Source organism: Pseudonaja textilis, chromosome 6 (assembly GCF_049901715.1).
Source record: "Pseudonaja textilis isolate UNSWEBS1 chromosome 6, rPseTex1.2, whole genome shotgun sequence".
In the NCBI taxonomy this organism is placed as follows: Eukaryota; Metazoa; Chordata; class Lepidosauria; order Squamata; family Elapidae; genus Pseudonaja; species Pseudonaja textilis.
The window spans coordinates 12,103,031-12,126,113 of NC_141995.1; the positions used below are offsets into that span (position 1 = coordinate 12,103,031).

The 23,083-nt window shown below is 38.1% G+C and overlaps 1 protein-coding gene across 13 annotated transcripts in view; it reads left to right on the plus strand.

Annotated features, from left to right (window-relative positions):
- Window positions 1-23,083, plus strand: part of AFF1 (ALF transcription elongation factor 1) — a 171,851-nt gene that overhangs the window by 89,207 nt on the left and 59,561 nt on the right. Inside the window, exon 1 of one of the 13 annotated variants that reach the window (XM_087935884.1) lies at window positions 5,018-5,494. The exons of the other annotated variants lie outside the window; for them this stretch is intronic. Coding sequence (XP_087792010.1) covers window positions 5,483-5,494 — 12 coding nt within the window. The 5' untranslated portion in view covers window positions 5,018-5,482. Of the gene's footprint in view, window positions 1-5,017; window positions 5,495-23,083 lie in introns of those variants that run through there. 13 annotated transcript variants of the gene reach the window in all.

Consider the following 23,083-nt stretch of genomic DNA (forward strand, 5'->3'; position numbering starts at 1 on the left):
CTGTTATTGGGATACAGACATTTGGGTGATATGTCTCCAGAATGAGTAGTTCTGTGCTTCCAAACAAATGTTTTGAATCAAAGGAAATTCAAATGTGCAAAGTTATGAAAATATCTATTATTAATCTTTTATTTCCTGATTTAATGATGTTGTATTCCTTTTTTTGTGAGCTATTACTATTTAATAGGTTGCGGGTGTTATTGCAGAAGTGCCTAGCAATGCTAAGGAGATTGCTTATGGGTTGTGATGTATGTTTATGGGAACAAGAATTTGAAATAACAATGAGTAATGATGCTTTTATTAAGCAACCATGGCTTATGTCTGATATACGCACCTGGCTCCTGACGCTTGCAGCAAACACAGATATGTGCAATTCACTGGTTATCGACTCAAGTTAATACAGCCATGAAACTGCTGTTACAATTTCATTTCCTGTTTGTGGTAGGTGAACTTGAAAACCAGCAGCATGTGTATGTATCGCATCTGTAAAGATTGATTTATTGTTTGCTTTGAATCAAAACAGTTTTTATCAACAATCTAAATTCAGACTAGTTGGGATTTAGGAAAATGTCAATTCTTATTTCATGCATCATTTATATTTTTGGCTGTGCCCTTTCCAGAATGCTTAAAAAAAAAACTTTTGAGAGACCATCATTTGAAGAGTTGTCTTCTCATATATTATAACAAGAAAAAAAAAATCTAGTGGCCAAAATAACGTGGTTTTTTTTTTAAAAAAAAAAAAAAACTCCAAAGAGTTTTTCCTTCCCTAAATGCACATACTCAACTAATCATCCCTGTTTGGGGGAATCGGCCTCTCCACAACTTTAGACATCCATTTTTCCCCTTGAAAAAAACCCTGAAGCAAAAGACCATACAAAAATAAAAGAACTGGAGGATATGTGTGGGCTGGCTGAAAAAGGAATCTCCTCAAGTGATTCATAAGCTGCATTTTTTTTTTTGCATCCCTGCCCTGTTCTCTCAAATACACTAAATTAGGGGTTTGATAGTATATAAAAACAAATAAATGAATGTAGCAGCTGTGCAGCCCCAATTGTATGTGCATTGATTCCATTCAACCCACACTGAATGTGTATAATGTTTCATCTTAGAACACTCCTACAAATCTTAGAAAATTGTTTTTAAATAGATGAAGGCCCAGTATGAATTGTTCTGACTGTCTCTGTTCAGCTGCCAAGCTGCTTAGCTAATCCCTTTGCAGGAACAAGGTCTTCATCACAGTAACCCTATGGAGAAATATATTTTCTATCTTTTTTCCCCTATTCACTACAATGTATCTTGATAGTTGTGCAAACAAATGTGCACGCCAAATTTCAGTAAAACCCGACTAAAATGCAGCTCTCTTTCATTTTCCACAATCTCGCAAAAGGATCTACAATATCAGGGGTTTGTGTTTATTTTCATAGTCATAATGTACACTGAAGATGGTATTTAATTTCATTGTGCGAGGTGCAATGACAATAAAGTAAACTAAACTAGTGTCGAACAGTATAGTCAAGTGGACGGATTCCATGCAGTTTCTGGATTGGCTATATACCGCACCTCTCTTTGGTAAAAAATAAAGGGTGTGTACTGATTTCAGAGATAATCCTTCTGCTAAACTATTGTTCTTAGAATCTGAAAAGGTGCATGGAACTGTCACCCAGATAAAGAGAAAGAGAGAAGAAGGGTACTAAAATTATTTTGTGGCTCTTTTATGTTGTTTTCTAGACTGCTGGTGATTACTTATTGTCTTGTTTGGATCAACAACCAACTTGGCTTTTAGTTTTAATAGGCCGAATTTGATGTAGAGAGAAATTATAATGCCCGAAGAGAAGCTGTTGGGCCATTCTATGGGTTAGTGCAATGTTTGCAAACATGAGGGAAAAAAAGGGAAGCAAGAACCAACAGGAAACATTTGAACAGTACTTGGGAGCAGAGACAGGCAAATGTTACAAACAAGGCAAGATGTAGTAAAGTAATATAATTAGTAAGAAGTACAGGTAAATAGTGATGTTGCGTTAATAAACAAAGAATTGTGCCCTTTGAATAGCAGCATCTATTTTTGTAAGTTTTAGTAAGTTGTTGGCTTTTCTGCTTTTCGGTCTGCCATGAATTTTTATTCCTTTCTATAACTTGTGTTGTTTTCTCCAGGAGGTTTATGGAAGGTCTCTGTGTGTGCATCTGCTTGAAATCATTATCGTCTTAGATAAGTTAATATATGTCATTTTCAATGTTAGCTAGGGAATGGCAGTGCCCAGTTTTTCGTAAAAGAGAAATTGATGCAATCTTGCTGGATCAAATGTGAAGTTGTAATACTGTCTGATGTCGTGATGCTACTCATCAGTATGGAAAGATATTGTAGTGAGCTAGTTAAAATATCTGACTTAAGATCTGAAAGGGCCACCTTTGTAGTTCAAAGTGGTTCAGTGCTTTCTGGTGCTTTAGATCAGAGGTCTCCAACTTTGGCAACTTTAAGACTTGTGGACTTGTGGAATTCTCCAGCTGCTGGCTGGAGAATTCTGGGAGTTGAAGTCCACAAGTCTTAAAGTTGCCAAGGTTGGAGACCTCTGCTTTAGATAATCTACTATATCTAGGCCTATGTTCTTTAACACTCTACAGGTCATGAAGAACTTATTGTGGTTGGCCACAAGCTCTTCTGGGTAGTATTTTGTTGCAGGTTCCTCATACATTTTGCAAAGTAGTCAAATTCTTCCTTAACAGTTTTATAAATTAAATATCACCAATCGAGGGTTTTCTGACTGTTTCTTGATAATATTCACAACCATTTTATCTCCTCTATTACTTCATTGATTATTTTACTGCTGTATCATTAAACAGTTTGGCTAGGTTAGCACAGTTTGCAGTGATTTAATGCTGGTTCCGCTGGATATTTATCTACATGAATAAATGTTAAAAAAAATGATTCACGTGGAAAAATCGGGGTTGTCTGTGAAGACAGGGCCTACATTTTGAAAGTTTTCATGATGTTCTGCAATGTTTTTTTAACTATCAATTATTCTTGTGAAGAAAATGAACATTTCCTGACAAAAGTAGTTTTCAGTAGACAGCTTTTTTATACATATACATATATATTTTAATTAGTATATTATTTGGGGATTTCCCCCTTAGGTTTTAATATAACATGTTCTGGTCAGAGAACATGTTTCTGAAAATGTGTTATTCTATATTAGGTTTAGGTTATAGTAACTACTTGTTCTTTATTATAAAGGATGGTCCTTTGTTTTAGAAAGCTGTCCTTTAAATTTTTCAGAAACTCCCCTATGTCCTTTTATGTTGATCATTTAACTCCTATTGTACAAATGGTATGACAATGCACACTTTCATATTCCTGTGAAAAATATGCAAACTGAATTCTTTTTAAAATAAATGTACACATACTGTTTGATTTTAGTTTTTTTAGAATATGCATTTTTGTAATTTTCATTGGTTTTGCTCTTGTATTTTATCTTGTACCGCAAAGTTATAAACATAAATGAGTTTTTATGTTTATAACTTCTTATGTACTTATTTTTAAAGGTACTGTATGTCCTTAATTTTTTCCAAGAAAAGGTGACCACCCTAATTCACACTTGTATGCTTTGTCACTTCAGCATAATTTTTATTTATTCCTACTATAAAGCAATGGCTGGTTTTAACTTTAGCACATACTACAGTGAGTAAAATCCAGCTCATGAATGAGAATGCACTTTAGCTATTTTCAAGCTTGCTATCACTTAGAAATGCAGTTTCAACCTATTGTTTATACACTTTGAGTGTTGAAACTGAAAGTGCTTTTAAAAAATATAATAGTTGTATGTTGTGAGCTGTCATGTTCTCCTTGTCGAATAGACAGGATGTAAAATCCTTAAATGCTCCCTTGGGCATGGATTTTAGTGATTGAGTAACCTCATCATGTGTGTGTGTGTGTGTTTGTAACTGTGGTTGCATAAATTGGTTAGATTGTCCTCAGATGCCATTATATTGTTATATTATTATTGTTTGCTTCTATTTTCATTGGCTTTAATTCTATGATTCCCGCCCAGAGTCATGATGGGCAACTATACAAATCATACTAAATAAAGAAAATATATATATAATGCGGGATTATAAATAAAGAGAACTAAAAGACAGTGCCAAGAAACATCTGGTTTTTCTGCCTCCTCAAGTGGCTTGCCAGCTATTCCTTGCTTTAAAAAAAGTTTTGAATTTATTTTCTTCCTTTTCATTGTAAAAACCAGCAAAAAGGGGAATGACCTAACATTACTTAAATAAGATTTTGTTGGAAGTGTTCTCTCACTTTCTCTTTTAATGAGCTTTGAATTTGAAGTAGAATCTTCAGAAATTCTATTTTAAATTGAAAAATAATGTGGAGTTAGATTAAATATGCAAAGTGCAAAAAAGTGATAAAAATGCTTTTTAATTGCCACTTAAATAGCTTTTTTTCCTTTGGATTTAGGTTTTGAGAAAGATATACATGTAGAAAAAAGTGCCTTACGAATGAGTGATTACAAAACCTTAATGTGGAAAGAGAAGCTGATAACTGAAAATAGTTCTTAAAGTCTCTTTCCCTGCATGTCAAAAATATTAATTTAGTGTTCGATTTTAAGAAACTGCTTGATGAAAACTGGCACTTATTTTTTTTAAAAAAAATCTTACAGATTTAATAACATGAATGAAAGTGGTATTTTATATGGCATGAAATAGCATAAGGGAAAATAGGTTTTGTGCTTGTGTGCATGTATGTACAAAGCAGTGACTCGGTGGCTCAATATTTATCTGGAATATTCCAGCGAGTAAAAAAACAATGGCCTTCAAATAAATAAATCACAGTCAAATTCTGGCAGCTCACAATATTGAAACTGTGTGTGTGTGGGGGGGGGAGCAACTTTCTTGTATGTGCTTTGCTGCATTCCCACTGGACTTTGGGCTGGCTTTTTCCTTCCTTCCTTCCTTCCTTGCCCTTCCTCTGGGTGCAGCTGCTGCATTTCCCCTCCCTGTGTAAATCTGGAAATAAAATATTAACCAAAGCAGCCATTAGAACAACACAACCGAAGCAGCTTTGCTGATGCTCTGTTTCCCTCTCTGATTTATTTTTATTTATTTTTATTTTGAGCTACCCCCCTCCCCCTCTCCTCAAGGTGCTCAGCACGGGTCAGCACGGGACAGATGTTGTCGGTTCCAAACGTGCAAGGCACGGAGGAGAGCGTGTGTGTGTGTGTGTGGGGGGGGCAACACAGGATGGCGAATATTGCTTAGCAACCGGGCACTTGAGGGAGCGTTTTTTTTTTTTAGGAGAAATGCCAAGGGAGTTATGCCTGGGAGCGATTGCTGGCTTTGCATGGCTCAGTGTGAGGGGAGAGAAGTGAAAGTTCTTTCCTGTCAGCTCTGCAAAAGACGCTCATGTTATTGATGCAGATTACAGCTGGCAGGGGAATGTATGGAAACAGGAAACCTCTGTTGCCATGTAGGAAGGCAGTAAGACATGTTCACGGAGGTAAGTTCTCCCGCCCGCCCCCCGCCCATTCCCCCCCCCCTCCACAAATAGAAACTGGCCGTGGATGCTCAGGTATCTCCTCCGTAGGAGAGACTGGGGGAAGGGGTGAGCAGCAAGGCAGCTGACTGGAGGGGTGGACCGAGGTCATGTTTTGGCACGTGTTACTGGTAGCCCAAAGGAGGGACGTCTTCCACAGCTGATGCCCTGCTTGCAGCCCAGAGGTAGAAACTAGCGAATTTGGCTTGTAAACAAGGACGGCTTGGGTGGGTGAGGCACTCAGGCAGAGTCACGCTCCTCCTCCTCCCTTCGCTTCCTTTGCAAAGGGTTTGACCGGATAATTGACAAGCTGCATCAGGAGTTGTTGGATTCCTTTCCTCAGAAGTTCCTGGGAAAATGTGCAACTCAGCAGTAGCTGGAGGTAGCGTTATCAAAGCCAAGCAGTCAAGCTTACCTGTAGGACCGATTGCATGTCATGGACACCTTAAAACTTTTGCTCCCCGGGAAGACAAGGTTTTCTCTTTCCATCCCCGAATAGAGGAATTTCAGGCAGACAAAACTTTCTTTACATTGGCCAGGTGTGTGCAAATGGGGTGTGTGTGTGTGTGTTGGGGGAAATTGCAAAGATGTCATGCCATGTAATCTGGTGGATGCTTGAAATAGTTTTGGTGTCTCTTTTCCTTAAAGTGCCCTCTGTCTATGTGGCAAGATAGAAATCTAGAGTTTTAAGGTACATGTTACTATTGTTCTTTTAGGTAAGGACTTACCAGTTGGAGAACAAGAAGGCTGTGTGTGTGTGTGAAAGAGAAAAATGAATAGATTACAGCTGGTGACATTTTCAAGGAAAACCATAACCAAATATTATAGTCTGGTTGTAGTGGAAGACCTTTAAAGGCCCCAAGGCCTGCATGTCTTGAAGCTTCTCCATATCTCATCATTTTGAAAGACTCATTATACTATGGGGAGAAGTTTCAGTCAGTTGAAAGTCTCTTGTGTATATGTACTTCCTTCCTACTCGGAACACACACAGTTTTTATCATGTTCACCTATCTAGCTTAAACACACACACACACACACACACACACACACACACACACACGGCATGTACTTAGCACTTTGACATAATGCCATTTCTGCCCAAAGGGGGAGTGGCTTTGTATTAGAAAATTTGCATATTGGCAAATTATTCTTGCTACTATATTTACCACATTGGGGCAAATTAACTTCAACTGACTTGATAAGGGCTAAAACATTGCTGCCTGTATGGGATTTGCAGAAAGTGCAGATCTGAGTGCATTCTCCTTTATGTTATGTCTGTCTTTTATTGTGAAATCAAGATGCCATCTCAATGGAATTTCCAGGTGGTGTCCCATCCATATTCTCATGACATCTAGAATCATGTAGTTTATTCCATCTCATGCTTTCATATCATCTCAGAGCTAATGTTGTAAAACATAATTGGCCTGCTCATTTTTTAGTCCAACCCATTAAATAAAGTAAAATGGGCAACCCATGGAAACTGCTGCCTTTAAGTTGATTTTCAGCACGTTTGGTTGTCTTCAAGTGTTCTCAAGAACTTAACTGTGGTTATTTTCCTCAGAATTTGTTAATAGCCAATATCTTTGGTAGTGTAGTAAGTTTTAGGGAGACATAACAGAAAATTGACAATGTCAGAACACTGAACAGTAGCTTTAACTAAGATTCCCTTAATTAATAGAGGATAAGATCTAGTAGCAAATAGTCCTGAAGCTATCTATATATTACCTTAAATATTGGCAGATACCACAGCAGTTGATAGGCAGGGAAGTCAAAATAATCATCTCAGAGGAAAGGATACAGTCTCAGAAAAATTGTACATATCCCTGCAGCTATCGGGAGTCAGTTTGAGTCAGAGGAAATTTTAATCTTTTTATTGCAGGCAATGTGCATTTCAATAACAGCTCTTGCAACAACAGCAGTAAATGACTCCTTATACCTTGCTTGGGTTCTTCCGTTGGCTTCTGTTTGGCCATACCGGAAACAACTACAGTTTAAAATAGATGTTAGGAAATCCTATTAAGATTCCTCAGTGAAGAGATTAGTGCACTGGACCATTTTATCTGATAAGGAACTTGCATGTGTCCAACTGTATTTACCTTTTCAAGTAGAGGAGGGAGCCATGTCTATTGTGTAGTTTTTCAAAGAAGTTGTTAAGACCCAACTTTCCTAGGCAGTGTCTTGTTCGCCCTATCACAGTCTTTTCCAATCTGTCCCCTACCCAACAATGTTTGGAGTTCAGTTTGCAGGATTGTCAACCAAAATGGCCTAATGGAGACTTGAACTCCTCACATCTGGAAGTGCCAAGCTGCAGAAGAATGCTCTGTTGTACGCTATATTCAAAAGTCTGATTTGCAGTTGTTCGTGGATGAGAAACGGAAGTTTCTGTGAAGGCATATTTGAACTGGGTCAACTGTGTATTGAAAGATCCTTGGTACAAGAGGTCCTTATGAATAACATCAGTGATGACGTTACCTAGTTTGGGTAACAAAACATCTGCAAGAAAACAACTAAGCTCACAGAGCACCAAGGACCCCCTCATTGCAATCCTGAGCTACAATATTCTCCTTTGCTGAGAGCCTTGATAATTTGACTGGTCCTTCCTTGATCAGGGCCTTTTTCTGATTGGTTTACTTGATGCTGACATCATTGCTTCATGGCTTTTAAGAGCTGCAGTGGCACAGTGGTTTGAATGCAGTACTGCAGACTACTTCTGCTGACTGCTGGTTGCCTGCAATTTGGCAGTTCAAATCTCACCAGGCTCAAGGTTGACTCAGCTTCCATCCTTCCGAGGTGGGTAAAATGAGGACCCAGATTGTGGGGACAATAGGCTGGCTCTGTAAACCACTTAGAGAGGTCGGTAAAGCACTGTGAAGCAGTATATAAATCTAAGGGCTATTGCTATTGGACAGGTGCAAGCATCTGGAACAGAGGTGGTATTCGGCAGGTTCTGACCAGTTCTGGAGAACCGGTAGTGGAAATTTTGAGTAGTTCAAAGAACCACCTCTGACTGGAGATTTTACAGTATTCTTCCCCTGCCACGCCCACAGAACCAGTAGTAAAAAAAATTGAATCCCACCACTGATCTAGAAGATAATGTAGTATTTTAATTCTCCACGATGTCCCAGAATGAAAAGTTAGGGCAAGCATCCATAGTGTCTTTTTTTATACCCACTTTATTCTTCTGGCTAAATAATATGGTGGGAATATTCTATCTTCATATAGCAGAGTTATGCCTTAGGGTTTCATGATTCTTTTTAATTTGCTTTCATTTTTCCCATTTATAGGATTGACTTTTACAAGCTAAATAAAACGCTACTTTATCAATTATTTATTTACTTCCTATCTCTAAGGTCTTCTTTTCTTTTACTGGACTTTTTTTCTTTTACTGGTAGTTAAATAACATTTATGCAGAGTTGCTTGTTTAGTATTTTATTAAACCAATGGGATCAAGCCTGAAACTTAGGACAACCAGCATACAAATGAGGATTAGAAAAGAGACTACTTTTACTTTATTCTGAATAAATCTTAATGTTCCCACTTTAAAGGGTAAATTATTTAGAACATGCTTTACAGGTAAACAGAATAAGTGTAAAATATGGAGTCAGAATGAATTAAAGAAAGCACCAAACTAGTACAGTGCTATTTCAGAAATAAAAATCTTCTGTACGAAAACAATACACGGGACCTTCTTTTTCCAGTGTACTAGCGTAGCATTGGGGAAAAAAACAATTTTCCTTTTAGCTGTGAACATAAGCATTAATAACAAACAAGGTTTTTGAATAATAGATTTGGAATTTTATCATGCAATCCCTGTCTGTGTGTGCTTCTGAACAAACAATGAATCAAGCAAATACACCAGTTCTGATGTCTGAAGAATGTGATTCTTGGATTTCCTCAAATGAGTCAAATCTAGAAGGGGTGGCTACAGACCTTTTTAAAGTTGTGTCAGGCATTAGTAAGGTTGATACTGGCTCCAGTAAAGTTCAAGTAGGCTGTTTTCAAAAGTCATGTGGATTAGCTCATACTGAAACACGTAAGGGAAGCAAGCCACAAGTGATATTTGTTCCATCACATGCTTTCCAAAGAGTGCAATACAGGGAGTCCTCAGCTTACGACCACAATTGAGCCCAACATTTATGTTGTTAAGTGAATATCCCCATTTTATGACTTTTCTTGCCACATTTGTTAAATGAATCATTGCAGTGGCAACATGGTTGTTAAGTGAATCTGGGATCTCCATTGACTTTGCTTGTCAGAAGGTCGCAGAATGACTCTTGAACACTGCAACTGTCATAAGTATGAGTCAATTGTCAAGCATCTGAATGTAAATCACGTGACCCTTGGGATGTTGCAATGGTCATCAGTATGAAAAATGGCCATAGGTCATTATTTTCAGTGCCGTTGTAACTTTGAACAGTCACTAAATGAATTGTTGTAAATCGAGGACTTACCTGTATATCATTCTCAGTCTTCTTTATCTTTAGTAGTACATGAGGATTTAATTTTGGACTCTAATTGAGGCAATGTTTCTCAACCATGGCAATTTTAAAATGTGCAGACTTCCACTCCCAGAATCCTGGGAGTGGAAGTCCACACATCTTTTTGCTAAGCAATTTTTGTCCACACATCTTTTGCTAAGATTGCTTTTGCTAAGCAATCTTAGCAATTTTTTGCTAAAATTGCCAAAATTGAAAAACACTGCTTTAAAGAGCGGAGGAGCAGTGAAGACCAATTGGTTTTCCTCTGGAACATCATTTTCATTAAGAAGAACGCCAGATGTATTTTTATTGTTGCTTTTCTCTTCCCCCCCCCCCTCTTACCGCTTAGCATTCTGCCTGTGGGTTTTGTAAAAGTACTTGGTGGCTTTTAATGGGTAGACCTCTCTTTCTTTGATCAATCAATCAGGATTGTGAAAGCAAATCTGGTTATCAAATGTGAAATAATCTGTCCCCGTTTTGTTGTGGCTGATATGTGTATCATCACCATCCTAATATCATCATCATTAGAAATTTGGAACTTACTGTGAATTCCTTCAGGGTCCCTCAACAGTGACACTGCTACCAAATACTTGGAAACCCTTATTGTCTGTGACTATAGTCCTGTGCTAATACCAAAAGATTTTATAAGAGGAGGCAGCGGCAAATGTGTCCCATACAGATAGTCCCTGACTTACAACAGTTCATTTAGTGACCGTTCAAAGTTACAATGGCACTGAAAAATGACTGTTTTTCACACTTATGACTTGCAGCATCCCCATGGTCACGTGATCAAAATTTGGATGCTTGGCAACCGGCTCATATTTAAAATGGTTGTCGTGTTCATGCAAAGTCAATGGGGAACTCAGATTCACTTAACAACCATGATATTAACGTAACAACTGCTGTGATTCACTTAACAAGTATGGCCAAAAAAAAAAATCATAAAATGAGGCAAAATTCACTTAATAAATGTTTCACTTAGCAACAGAAATGTTGGGGTCAATTTTGGTTGTAAGTTTGGATTTCCTTTGATATCGTTGATTTTTTTTTAATCCTTAAATAATGATTTGTATGTACTTACTGGATATTGGGAGAATGCTCTGAACTCAGCAGCTCTCCTTGACCAAACTACAGAAGCCAATAAATTTTATGTCTCCATATAAAAGTGCTAAAATTAAGGTTATTCTATAGCATTTCCAGATTAATTAGCAAATCCGATAACTGGAAAATACCATTTGGTTGGCATAGCATCTGAGCCAAAACTAGAGCTGATCCTTGCTCTTTTGAAGGGGAGGATTTCTTAACCTCCTGCAGCTATTTTGCTATGCTATTATTTATATAGTGATACCTCTAAGGCTTCATCCAGTGTGTTGTTCTTATGCATGCAAAAGAGGGAAAATTTAATAACCATTTATTTACCCGACTAGTGTTCCTGTTTATTTAAAAATACAGAAATTGAAGATGTTCTAAATAAGAAATAAAAACCAACTTGAGAGAGTGGGAGAGAGAGAGAGAGAGAGGGCGAGAGAGAACTTGAAAGTCCAAACTATAATTCCTAGCTTAAATGTATTTTACTTTCAGTTTAAGGCACGCCTTGTGATTTTGTAAAAAGCTAGTCTTGGCTGGTTTAAAGGTTTCATAACTCACCTTGCGTGTTCCAAATCCCAGCGCACAATCATCCCATTTAGCAGACTTGGAAAGGAGAGACAGTTGGAAATGCTGCTTTGATTACCAAAATGAATGCAATTTCACTGTTTGACATCTAAAAGTTTCTTCCCCTCCCACATCTACAAAACACGAAGTATTCCATCAGGCATGAAACATTCTTAATATTGTCAAAAGTTATTTGCTGTTAATATAGAAAGAAGGGATATGGATAGTGCATGTCAATTTATGATTGGAATGGTTCCATGTTACAATAGCAAAAATCTCAGATATCTTTAGCAGAGTCTTATTTTGTTTATACAATTTCCACAGTCTAAATACCTACATGTTTTTTTTTCTTTTCTTAAGCTGCTAGATCTTCTTGCTTAGTTGCAGCTGGGTGTTTATCTCTGCAACAAACACAGCTTAATTATCCTTTATCCTTTGGGTTGGAAAACTTTTATAGTAAGTCCTTGACTTGCAACACAATTGAGTCCAAAGTTTCTGTTGCTAAGTGAGAGATTTGTTAAGCGTGATTTGCCCCACTTTATAACTTTTCTTGCCGCAGTTGTTAAGTGGATCACTGGCGTTGTTAAGTCAGTAACATGGTTGTTAATTATACCTGGCTTTCCTAATTGACTTTGCTTGTCAGAAGGTCGCAAAAAGGGAGCCAGAGACACTGCAACCATCATAAATGTGAGTCAGTTGCTATAAACATCTGAATTTGGATCGCATGACCATGGGGATACCCGCAGTGGTCGTAAGTGTGAAAAACGCTCATAACTCCCATTTTCAATTCTGTTGTAACTTTGAGTAGTCATTTAATGAACTGATGTAAATCAAGGACCACCTTTGGTTCTTCCAGCATTACTCCTCAATTTTCTGAAAACAGTAGTTGTTTTCAATTAAGTTCCAGTGCATCTTTATATGTGAGCATCAGTGGTGGGATTCGAATGTTTTTACTACTGGTTCTGTGGGCGTTGCTTGGTGGGCGTGGCGTGGCGGGCATGGCAGGGGAAGGATATACTGCAAAATCTCCATTTCCTCCCCACTCCAGGGGAAAGATACTGCAAAATCTCATTCCCTCCCTGCCCTACCAACCTGCTTTCCAGCTCCGTTCTCCTGTGCAGGGCAACAAAAGAAGACCCAGCCAATCAGGTGGAACTCGGGAGGCAGAGAATAGATGGGGGCGGGGCCAGTCAGAGGTGGTATTTGCCGGTTCTCTGAACGACTCAAAATTTCTGCTACCGGTTCTCCAGAACTGGTCAGAACCTGCTGAATACCACCTCTGGTGTGCATCTTCAAATGCTTTGATGAATTATGTGCAGAAAGAAACCAAAGAAATGAAAAAGCCTAAATCTTTCATTTCCCAGTTACAAGCAATTGGTTGGTTTCATTTTTGCAAGCTGTTTCCCCTAATACATGCTACTGCACGGAATACTATACACATATTTGTTAGTCGTGTATGTGCTTTGTTTTATTTTTAATTGGAAAACAGCATTGCAGAAATCATGGAGAATGTTTACCTTGGATGTCTATTTGTTCATTTGTTTTTGTCTTCTTTCCACCTCTTAAGAGAAAAAGGGTGTTTGAAAAAAAAAGATAATGTCTGTTAAAAACTGCCACCATAAATACCATCTTTAATCAAGACTACTGTGGATGAATCACTGTTTCCAGGTTTTTGTGGTGTCAACAGAGCTGGAGACGTGCATGCAAGATTTCTGTTTTGAGTCTTTGGTCAATCTAATTATTCTTGAGTCTGCTTAATCTCACCTCCCATCTGTTGTTAATAATCAACTAGAGAAGCTGCTGCGTTGGTCCCAATAATTTTGAAGCTTGTTTCTCTTGCAAGTTGATTTTAATAGTGTAAGTGCCGACTATTATTTCTTAGGGTTACTCAACCTAGGCTACTTAGCTTTTAGCTCTTTCGGGCTCTCTTTATAGTTTTCTTTGTTAAACATGGAGCTTAGGTCATTAGGCCCTGGGTGTCAAACTCAATCCCATCACGTGGCATATAGTGACATATCGTGACATTTTTTGCCTTTGCGGAGCTGGTGTGGGAGATGCATCCGGCCCATGGGCCACCAGTTTGACACTCCTGCACTAGGCCTTGGCACCAACTTTTTTTGTGTTATACTAACATTATTATGATTACATTCTCCTGAAACCTAAGACTAAGGGAGGGTATTTAGTAGTCTCCATGCGTCTATTAAAATGCCCTTCAGTTGCACTCAGCATGTCCAATAGCATGAGATTATGAGAGTTGCAATCCAGCATCTGAAGAACTTTCAATGTAAAGCAGTGGATTTATACATACTTTTGGGGCTTTTTGCGACATAGCCCTGAATTCCTTTGGCATATGGAACCTCATAGGTAGCTACTGGTTGTTTCACCAGGAGGAGATCCCCGGTTTGTGATTCTTAGCAATGGCTGCTCCATGAATGAGTTTGATTGACTTGGCTTCCATGCACTTCCTCCACAGTGACCATCTGGTTGCTATGAGGACTACTGAATTGTGTCCCCACGTTTTCTCACATGCTTTCTCATTTGTACCATTTTTCTCCACTCCCTCCTTTTGATTGACTATACCTTTCTTCTTCCTCCAAAACCATTCCTCATAAGATATGTACCCAACAATAGGTATTCTAACTATAATTTTCTTCTGTTCACCAATCCTTTTAATGAGGATTGCTGGGCTGGGTAAAAATGCTTTTGAGACCATTTCAGATTGATTGTGAATGATTGGGAGTAGCTGCTTTATAGATTAGAGGCCAGTTAACATCCCCTTAATGTTTTTATATTTAGTTTTATATTTAGTGAAAGGCATGGTTTTTTGGATCCTTGCCAAGGTTAAATATTTTATGTATGTTGTCTATATTGAATACAGATGATGTTTCGATTCTGAGACAGCAGTGGGATGTTTTGCAGATAGGAAGCAACACCTGAAACACAGAGAAGTCTGGAATCATCAGTCGTTAAGGGCAATTATCTCCAGATATTAAAGAGAACCACTGGAGACCGTGGATGTTGAAAACATTTGCACAATGTAATGGCAGCAATTGCAGGAGCACCTCAAATTCTAGATGATAGTTGTCCTAAAATCACTTCTGCTGGTACAGAAATAATAGATGTGTTGCTTATCTTCAAGAATTGAATTATAAAAATCCATCTTCAGTAGAATGAAACTATATTATTAGTTTTTTTAAAAAATGTGTTGAGTTTAACTCTTTGTTACATGGACACGTCCATGATATTTACTCAGCAATGGCACAGACATTGCTTGATATTGACTTCTGTGTTTCCAAAATTTTTCCTACCGGTTCGGAGTTTGCTTTGCGCATGCATGTGCAGTGCTCAAACTCTATTTTCTGAATCAAGGCTGCTGAGTTGTGTAGGCCCACATATTGTGCGTGCACGCCAAACGCACATGCGCAGGACTCACAGACAGATCTTCCCTGGTGAGATGTGCTGTTTTTTTTTTTAGCTCAGCTGAGGTGCAATTAAAATTTTCCCTACTGGTTCTCCGAACCAGTCAACATTTTCCCTACTGGTCTGCCAGAACTGGTCAGAATCGGCTGAATACCACCTCTGGACTTCTTCTAGGATGTTTTTGGCATCTCAATCTAGACTATAGCCCTAGGGTTTCCTGGTTGTCTCCCACCAAAACACTAGTCCTACATAGTGTTTTTTCAAAATGAGGCAAAGTACTGCCACCTACTGTGAAAGATTTGTTGCAGTACCTGAGTATTCTTAAAATCAGCCACACAACTGAAGTAGTCTACCACTTCACTAATTTTCACATCCCAATTAAACTGAGTTGTATCACATCCAAGTGCAGGTTGTTTTTAATCAGTTGTTTTGAGTAGACACAAGTAGAATGGCATTAGAAATTCTACTGGATATGCCCAGGCTGGAATTGCAGAGTTGTGGCCTGATGCTGAAAACTCAAGTTCTGTGCCTGAATTTCTTTAGTTCTGCACTCCAACCATCGAGTGGGATGTTTACCTTCAGTGATAGCAGCGTTATTACCGTGAACCTTTAAAGTCAGACTTTAAGTGGCATAGTAATGCTTAAGCGTAGTGCTCAATTAATCAGAATCCTATATCTTAATAGGTCAATAAAGAACTTGTTATTCTACACATCTCTTTTGCACCTTATCTAAAGTGTGACAGTGAGAACTGTGCAATTAGATTAACAGATTTAGCAGATTTGACTATCTAGCTAATTTGAAAATATACACTACTCTGTTTATATATTTGTATAAACAGTTTATATTGTCTTCCATTTTACTATCTGGGCAGTGAACAAAAAGAGTAAACTGAAAAACAACAGAACAAGTCACTTAATTGAAAAGAAATTACAGTCTTAATCAATTGTGCCAGAGATAAACAATTTTCTTGAAACTCACATTTATTAGATCAAGGGGGGAATCAAAGTTGTGAATATTTCACCTACTGAATCTCTAGGCAGATCTTTATTCTCCCAGGTTGTTGTTGTTGTTGTTCAAATCATTTTTTTTATGTTTCAAAAGATACAATTACAAAATCTGGAGCTTTAAACCCAAAATAGATCTTAATCAGAGGTCTTCTTTAAAATATTTTATCAGAGGCCTTGAATGTAGACTGAGCTAAATGATCTGTCATTGGGTCAGAAAAATGTGTATAAATTTCTGAAAAGAACGTTTTGCTTTTCTCCAGACGTATATTTTGGAAGCACACAACGCAGCCATTGTTTCAAAAGCATGCCAATTTGAAATAGCTGAGGACAGTCATGCAGTGTTCCCTTGGAAAAGGGGAAGCCAGAAGTCCCTGGAAATTTCTTCCCTCCCATTTCAGCCCAATTACTCCTTGCTGCACAGGCAGAGGGGGCGGGGGAGAAATGACCTTCCCATTTGTGAGTGAAAGAAGAGTGCTGAGCTTGCATTAATTCTTGCCAACTCTCTTAACTGGGAACTATGTATAATCATTAGCATTGTTAATCCTATTCAAGTCTTTCTGACAGCCAATTTGCCTGTATCACTACTTCCTCTTTTAAGAGTTTTTTTGTGTTCAAGGGAACCTTTGGCAAAAGTACAACTTTGCAAAAGAAGATGCAGTATCTCATGCGGGTCTTTCTAAACCCAAAAGGCAAGTGGTCTGTGAGTCCCTTCCTCTTAATTTCCAGAGCATATGATCTGGCAAGGGCAGGGAACTGTGGTGCTTTTATGACTTGTGAACTTTAACTCCCAGAATTCCTGAGGCAGCCATACAGGCTCAGGAATTCTGGGAGCTGAAGTCCATAAATTATAAAAGGCCCACCTCTGGCCTATGGAAGAGTTATGGCTATTGTGAGGCCTTTGTTCACAGTCTCCTCACCTTTTACAGTGTCAAACTGAGGTACCGTGGAGATTTACTTTCAACATGGGGAACATGAGATAAGGTTTAGTTATGTGCCTGATCAAAAAAAAAAAAAAAAACCAAGCCTCTGTGGTGGAAATAATGGCTGGCTTGCTGGTTGAGGCGTTTCGTGGCATAAGCTGTCTGATTAGACCATGTTGGGTGTGTTCTGAATTGGAAGAAATGTTCAGTGGCGCGACACATTATGCTTGATTTAAGGTGACAAAGATACGTTGGGCATGCTGAGTTTTAATTTAGGGCCACATATATGGAGAAAAAGAGTTTTGGGACTTCTCACAACAGGCTTACAGGCTCCAAAAGATAGACATTCTGGGCTAATGCTGATAAAGGTAGCCCCACATTTTGAAATGTGATCCATCAAAACTGCATAAGGAGATGCCTCAGGGCTGTACTGTACTGTTCACTGCACTGCAGGTCTCATAACTTTTTACTACTCTGAGAAGGAGCCAGCTGGCTTCGACTTTGGCGTTCTCAGTCTTTGAGCCCCTCTTTTTCCTCTATAACTAAAACTAGGAAGGATAATAGTGTGTGTGTGTGCGCGCTGTGTGTTTGTGTGCATTTGTGCATGTATTTCAAATCTTCATATCACGTCCCATTTTGTTTTTCCTTCCATTATTGCATTCTTGAGTTGGAGAATAGGCATAAATGGCTGGAGAAGCAATTTGCCAAGCAATTGAAAAGGTGATAACAGAATTGGAAGGGACCTTGGAGGTCTTCTAGTCCAACACCTTGTTCAGGCAGAAAATCATCTACTATTTCAGACAAATGGCTTTCCAATCTCTTCTTAAAAACCTCCAGTGATGAAGCACCCATAACTTCTGGAGGGAGGCAAGCCGTTTCACTGGTTGATTGTTTTCCCTGTCAGGAAGTTTCTCCTTAGTTCTAGGTTGCTTCAGGCACTTTGGAGAATAAGTTGACCCACTCTTTTTGTGGCAGACCCTCAAGTATTAGAAAGATACATTCGTCAAGAAGCATAAGATACAACACTTAATAATAGTCATAGGGTACAATAAGCAATCAAATCATACTAGGAAACAGTCAATACTATCTTCTATGTTCAATACAAGGTTGAAATCAGGCAGTCAGTTTAATTCAATTCATGCAGTCTGCCATTCCATGAATTTGTAGCTTTTAGCATTCAAAATTCTAACTCTTGGAATTAAAAGTGTACGCCTGTCTAAGCAGATATAGGATCAACTCTTTAAGTAATCACCTGTTTTCCTAACAATTATTGTAAAACAAACATTCCCCATATTTGACCATAATGGGAAACTGCAAATGCAAACATTAAGCTTCCTTTCCACACTTGTCAAGAAAGTGATAGGTGAGCAAACAAACTATCAAGGACCATGCTATAGTCATAATGTCAAATCATGCTTTTGCATTATATTTGAACTGAGTCTCTAATGAAAAATATAAATATTATGTGTAAAGGTCTTCACAAGTATAAGTAGTTGTGAATTATAGTTTGTCCAGCAAGCATGGTGTCAACCTATAAACAGAGTTCATGTATTTTGTTGAATAAGTAACAGTTGGCTAAATTTGTTTTTTACTGAGCCATAAACCATGTTTACAAATTACTGGAGCTGAGTTCTCACAGCACACCAAGCCAAAACTAAACAAAGTACATTAAGACTTGGCATGATGTATGAACCCAGTTGGAGTATTTCTTAATAGTGGTTTGATGTGACATCTGAAATAAAGCTATAAATTACAGCTATGGAGAATTCTGATAATCAAAAAATAGAATTTCAACAGAAAATTTGTTTTTTTATTTTTTGGATAATGTATAGTATTTTGCTTTCTGCCTTGATGGCAATATATATTACAGCAACTGTACCCCAACCCTGGGCCTTCCCGGGAAAGTTGTGACAGAAGTGATGAGGAATTATTGGAATTGTAATCTCAACACATCTGGAAATTACAGGTTTGAGTAAATCAGATTTGTGTTAACCCAGTACTCATTAGCCATACTCCCAATAGCAAGTTTCTACAAGTTGCTGTATCATCCGAGCCATTATGACAGCAAAATGTCATTAAAGTATAGGGATATGAGTGTGTGAGAGTAATATTGAATGAATTAGCTTATGGGTGGCCTACAATTATATAAAAAACACTAGAGAAGTTTGAGGTTTAAAACCTATGTAGATAAGTATTTACAGCTGCTATTGTATTCATTTTTCTCAGTCTTATATGCATTTTGCTGTTAGTTTTCTGATTTACTGTGACTGCAAATACGATAAAGCAGTTGCTGTTTGTCCAAAGGCTCAACATGAACAAAAGAGGTGTGATGGTTTCAAATAAAGAGTAATAAGTGTGTTGATGTAGCAGTCTTCTTTGAAAATTACAAGTAGCCCTTGGCTTACAATCACAATTGAGCTCAAAAGTTCTGTTAAGTGAGTTTTGTCCCATTTTGCAACCTTTCTTGCTACAGTTTGTTAAGTGAATCACTGCAGTTGTTCAGTTAGTAACATGGTTGTTAAGTGAATCTGGCTTCCCCATTGACTTTGCTTGTCAGGTGGTCGCCAAAGGTGATCACATGACCCCGGGACACTGCAACCGTCATAAATACATGGCCAGTTGCCAAGCATCTGAATTTTGATCATATGAAGATGCAATGGAATAAGTGTGAAAAACGGAGAAATCATTTTTCAATGCTCTTGTAACTTTGAACGGTCACTAAATGAATGATTGTAAATCATAGACTACTACCTAAAACAAAATTCCATTGCTCTTTTAAAAGGAAGACCATTGTGTACAGTGGAACTTAACTCCCCTGTATATCAGCAAAAGATTTGAGTCAGATTAGATAAGGGGTGTCAAACTCGCGGCGTCACATGATGTATCACAACTTTTTTCCCCTTCACTAAACCAGGCGTGGGTGTGGCCAGTGCGTGACGCATCTGGCCTGTGGGCAGCAAGTTTGACAGCCCTGGATTAGATGATTCTTGGGGAAATCTTAACATGTTTATTTAATTTTTCAAAACATATTTTTTTTCCTGGACACATAAGGAATTTTCTTGGTGCATTATGCTCTCAGTGTTCATAAAAGAAAAGAAAAAACATTCATCAAGAATCATAAGGTACAACACTTAATAGTAGTCATAGGGTACAATAAGCAATCAAATCATCCTAGGAAACAGTCCATATAAATTGGAAGGATACAAGCGACAAAGTTACAGTCATACAGTCACAAGTGGGAGGGGTGGGTGATAAGCAGCAATGAGAAGATTAATAGTAATAATCGTGCAGACTTTGTAAATAGTTGGACAGTATTGAGGGAATTAGTTGTTTAGCAGAGTGATGGCGTTCAGGGAAAAACTGTCCTTGTGTCTAGTTGTTCTGGTGTGCAGTGTTCTATAGCGTCGTTTTGAGGGAAGGAGTTGAAGCAGTTTATGTCCGGGATTTGAGGGGTCTGTAAATATTTTCTTAGCCCTCTTTTTGAATCATGCAGTATACAGGTCTTCGATGGAAGGCAGGTTGGTAGTAATTGTTTTTTCTGTATTTTTTTTTTTACTAACAATAGTAACAGAGGATGTTTATTTTAACAAGGAAAGCATTATGCTTTTCTCCTTCCACGCCAGAATAGATTTAGATAAAATGAATATGTTGAAATATCTAGCCATAAACCTCCTTGTGTTACGACCAGTTTGACTCTAAATTGAGAAGAGAGTATTTCAGGAGACTTTCTGTATATCTTATGAAACCAGGCAATTGGTGAGCTTTGCTCAAGCCTACACAAGGGTAAAGTGTAGGGTAGACTTTCTGATCTTGTATCTTCTTCAAAGATGCCATCTGTCCGAAATGGTATAGAGTTTCCTGCTTGAGCAGGGGGTTAGACTAGATGACCTACAAGGTCCCTTCCAACTCTGTTAATCTGTTTATCTTCTCAGTCTGAGTTCACTCTATAGGCCGGATTCTTTTTATTATATAAACCAGGTCACTGTGGGTCACTTATCCTTGCTCATGTTTTGCCAGAGCCAACAACAGACAGCCTATTATAAAGTGTGTGTGTGTGTGTGTGTGTGTGTGTGTGTGTGTGTGTGTGTAGAACTTACTGTTTTAGGCAGTGGTCAACCAAATTATGATATGGAGGAGTCACAGATCATTCTGAAGAAGTTCAGAATGTTCTATTCCTGTCCTGGAGCGGTATGTTTTATGTATATTTAAAAGTTTCCCTGATTGTTTTTTGGATTTAATCACGATTTGTTAGCTGCCAACCAGAAGACTTTCAAATCTGAATTTCCAAAGGGGGGGGGAGGGGGGAAGAAATTTCCAGGACATGCAAATATATATGCATTCAATAAAACTGTTTTATTGCATCCTGTGGGAGATCGGACTAGTTCGCCTTTGAGAATGCTAAAATTCAGGGAATTAGGTTTTGTTTCTAGTTGTGTTCAACTAGTCACAAATGTGGAACAGATACTAATAAATTGCAGAATTTCTGCTGGTTGTGTCAGTTTAAAGGAAGAAGATGTAAGCAAGCTCCTTCGGAATAAGCTAACTTCCTAACAAGTTTTAGTAGCAGCCTTGGCACAGAGGATTTTAAGGGGGAATAAAATACTAGGCTGGTCTAAGAAGCTGACACAAACATTGGTACAAAATATTAGTATTTTGAGCAGTCTTTTCATCTGTAGCACAGCACTGAAAAGCAAATTCTAGGACTAAAGTCTTTTAATTCTTGGTTGCCTCTTTCTTATATTACAAGTTCCTCTGCTAACAACAGCACAAGAGTGAAATAAATATACAATTGGCAGCTTTGTGTCTAATTTTCTGTATTTAGTAATCAAGCATATCTATTCATTTAAATTTTAAAAAAAATCCACAGCCTTCCTTTGAAAAAAAAGATGCCTCCCAATCTCTGTGGAAAATGGATTCCTTACAAAAACTAGGTATCACAACAACCATTTTCTGAAACTGACACTTTGGGAGATAACTATATGAGAAGGTTTGGGGGTGTCATCCTTTTCTTCCCATGTGGGAGAGGCAGTTAATAGTTAAGGCAATTACCGGAATGAATTTAGATTTGCAATCCAACTATTACAAAGGATTTTCCAAGGTAATCAATATTACATTAGGAATTTTGTTAAAAATCACAGACTGATCACTCTGCCAACTTGCCCCCTGACCTCCAATGGCCTTTTAATCTGCTGAGGAACTTAAGAAAATATCTGAACATTACAAGACATTTTCTTTTCTAGCACAATTTCTTCAGCGTCTTCTTCAATCTGATGCCCTTCAAATTGGCTTATATTGTTTTAACATTCTAACTGGATGCATTTAACCCCAAAATGCCTAAAACCATTTTGATGCAGCTATGGAAAAAGATTATTATTAATAATTTGCAGAGCAATTGTCTTGGCTGATATATATTGCTTGCCAAAGAGGAAGGTGACTCTTGTACTCATTTTACCAAATACAAATTGAGGGAGGGAGGGAGAGAGAGACACAGAGAGAGAGAGAGAGAGAGAAACTGAGCTAAAGGCCATCCAGAGGATTTATTGCTGACTTGTGGTTTAGCAGATAAATGCTGAGATTCCCTTGGAGTACTGACCACGTAACGGTGTTGATACTAGGCATTGTTTATTTTATTTTTATTTATTTTATTTATTCGTCAATTGCTTACAAGATAATAGGTATAAGTAAAAACATAGTTATGAATATAAAAAAATATAAAATAAATAAAATAAACAATAGGACAGGGACGGTAGGCACGTTGGTGTGCTCATGCACGCCCCCTACAGACCCCCCCATAGGAAAGGGGTGAGGTCAATAGTAGACAGTCTAAGGTTAAAGTTTTTGGGGTTTGGGGGAAAAAAAACCAGAGTCAGGTAGGGTATTCCAGACATTGACCACTCTGTTGCTGAAGTCGTATTTCCTGCAATCAAGTTTGGTGCGATTAACCTTGAGTTTGTATCTACTGTTTGCTCCTGTGTTGTTATGGTTGAAGCTGAAGTATTCATTGACAGGTAGGACATTGCAATGTATGATTTTATATACTACACTTCGATTGGACCGAAGGCAGCGTAGTTCTG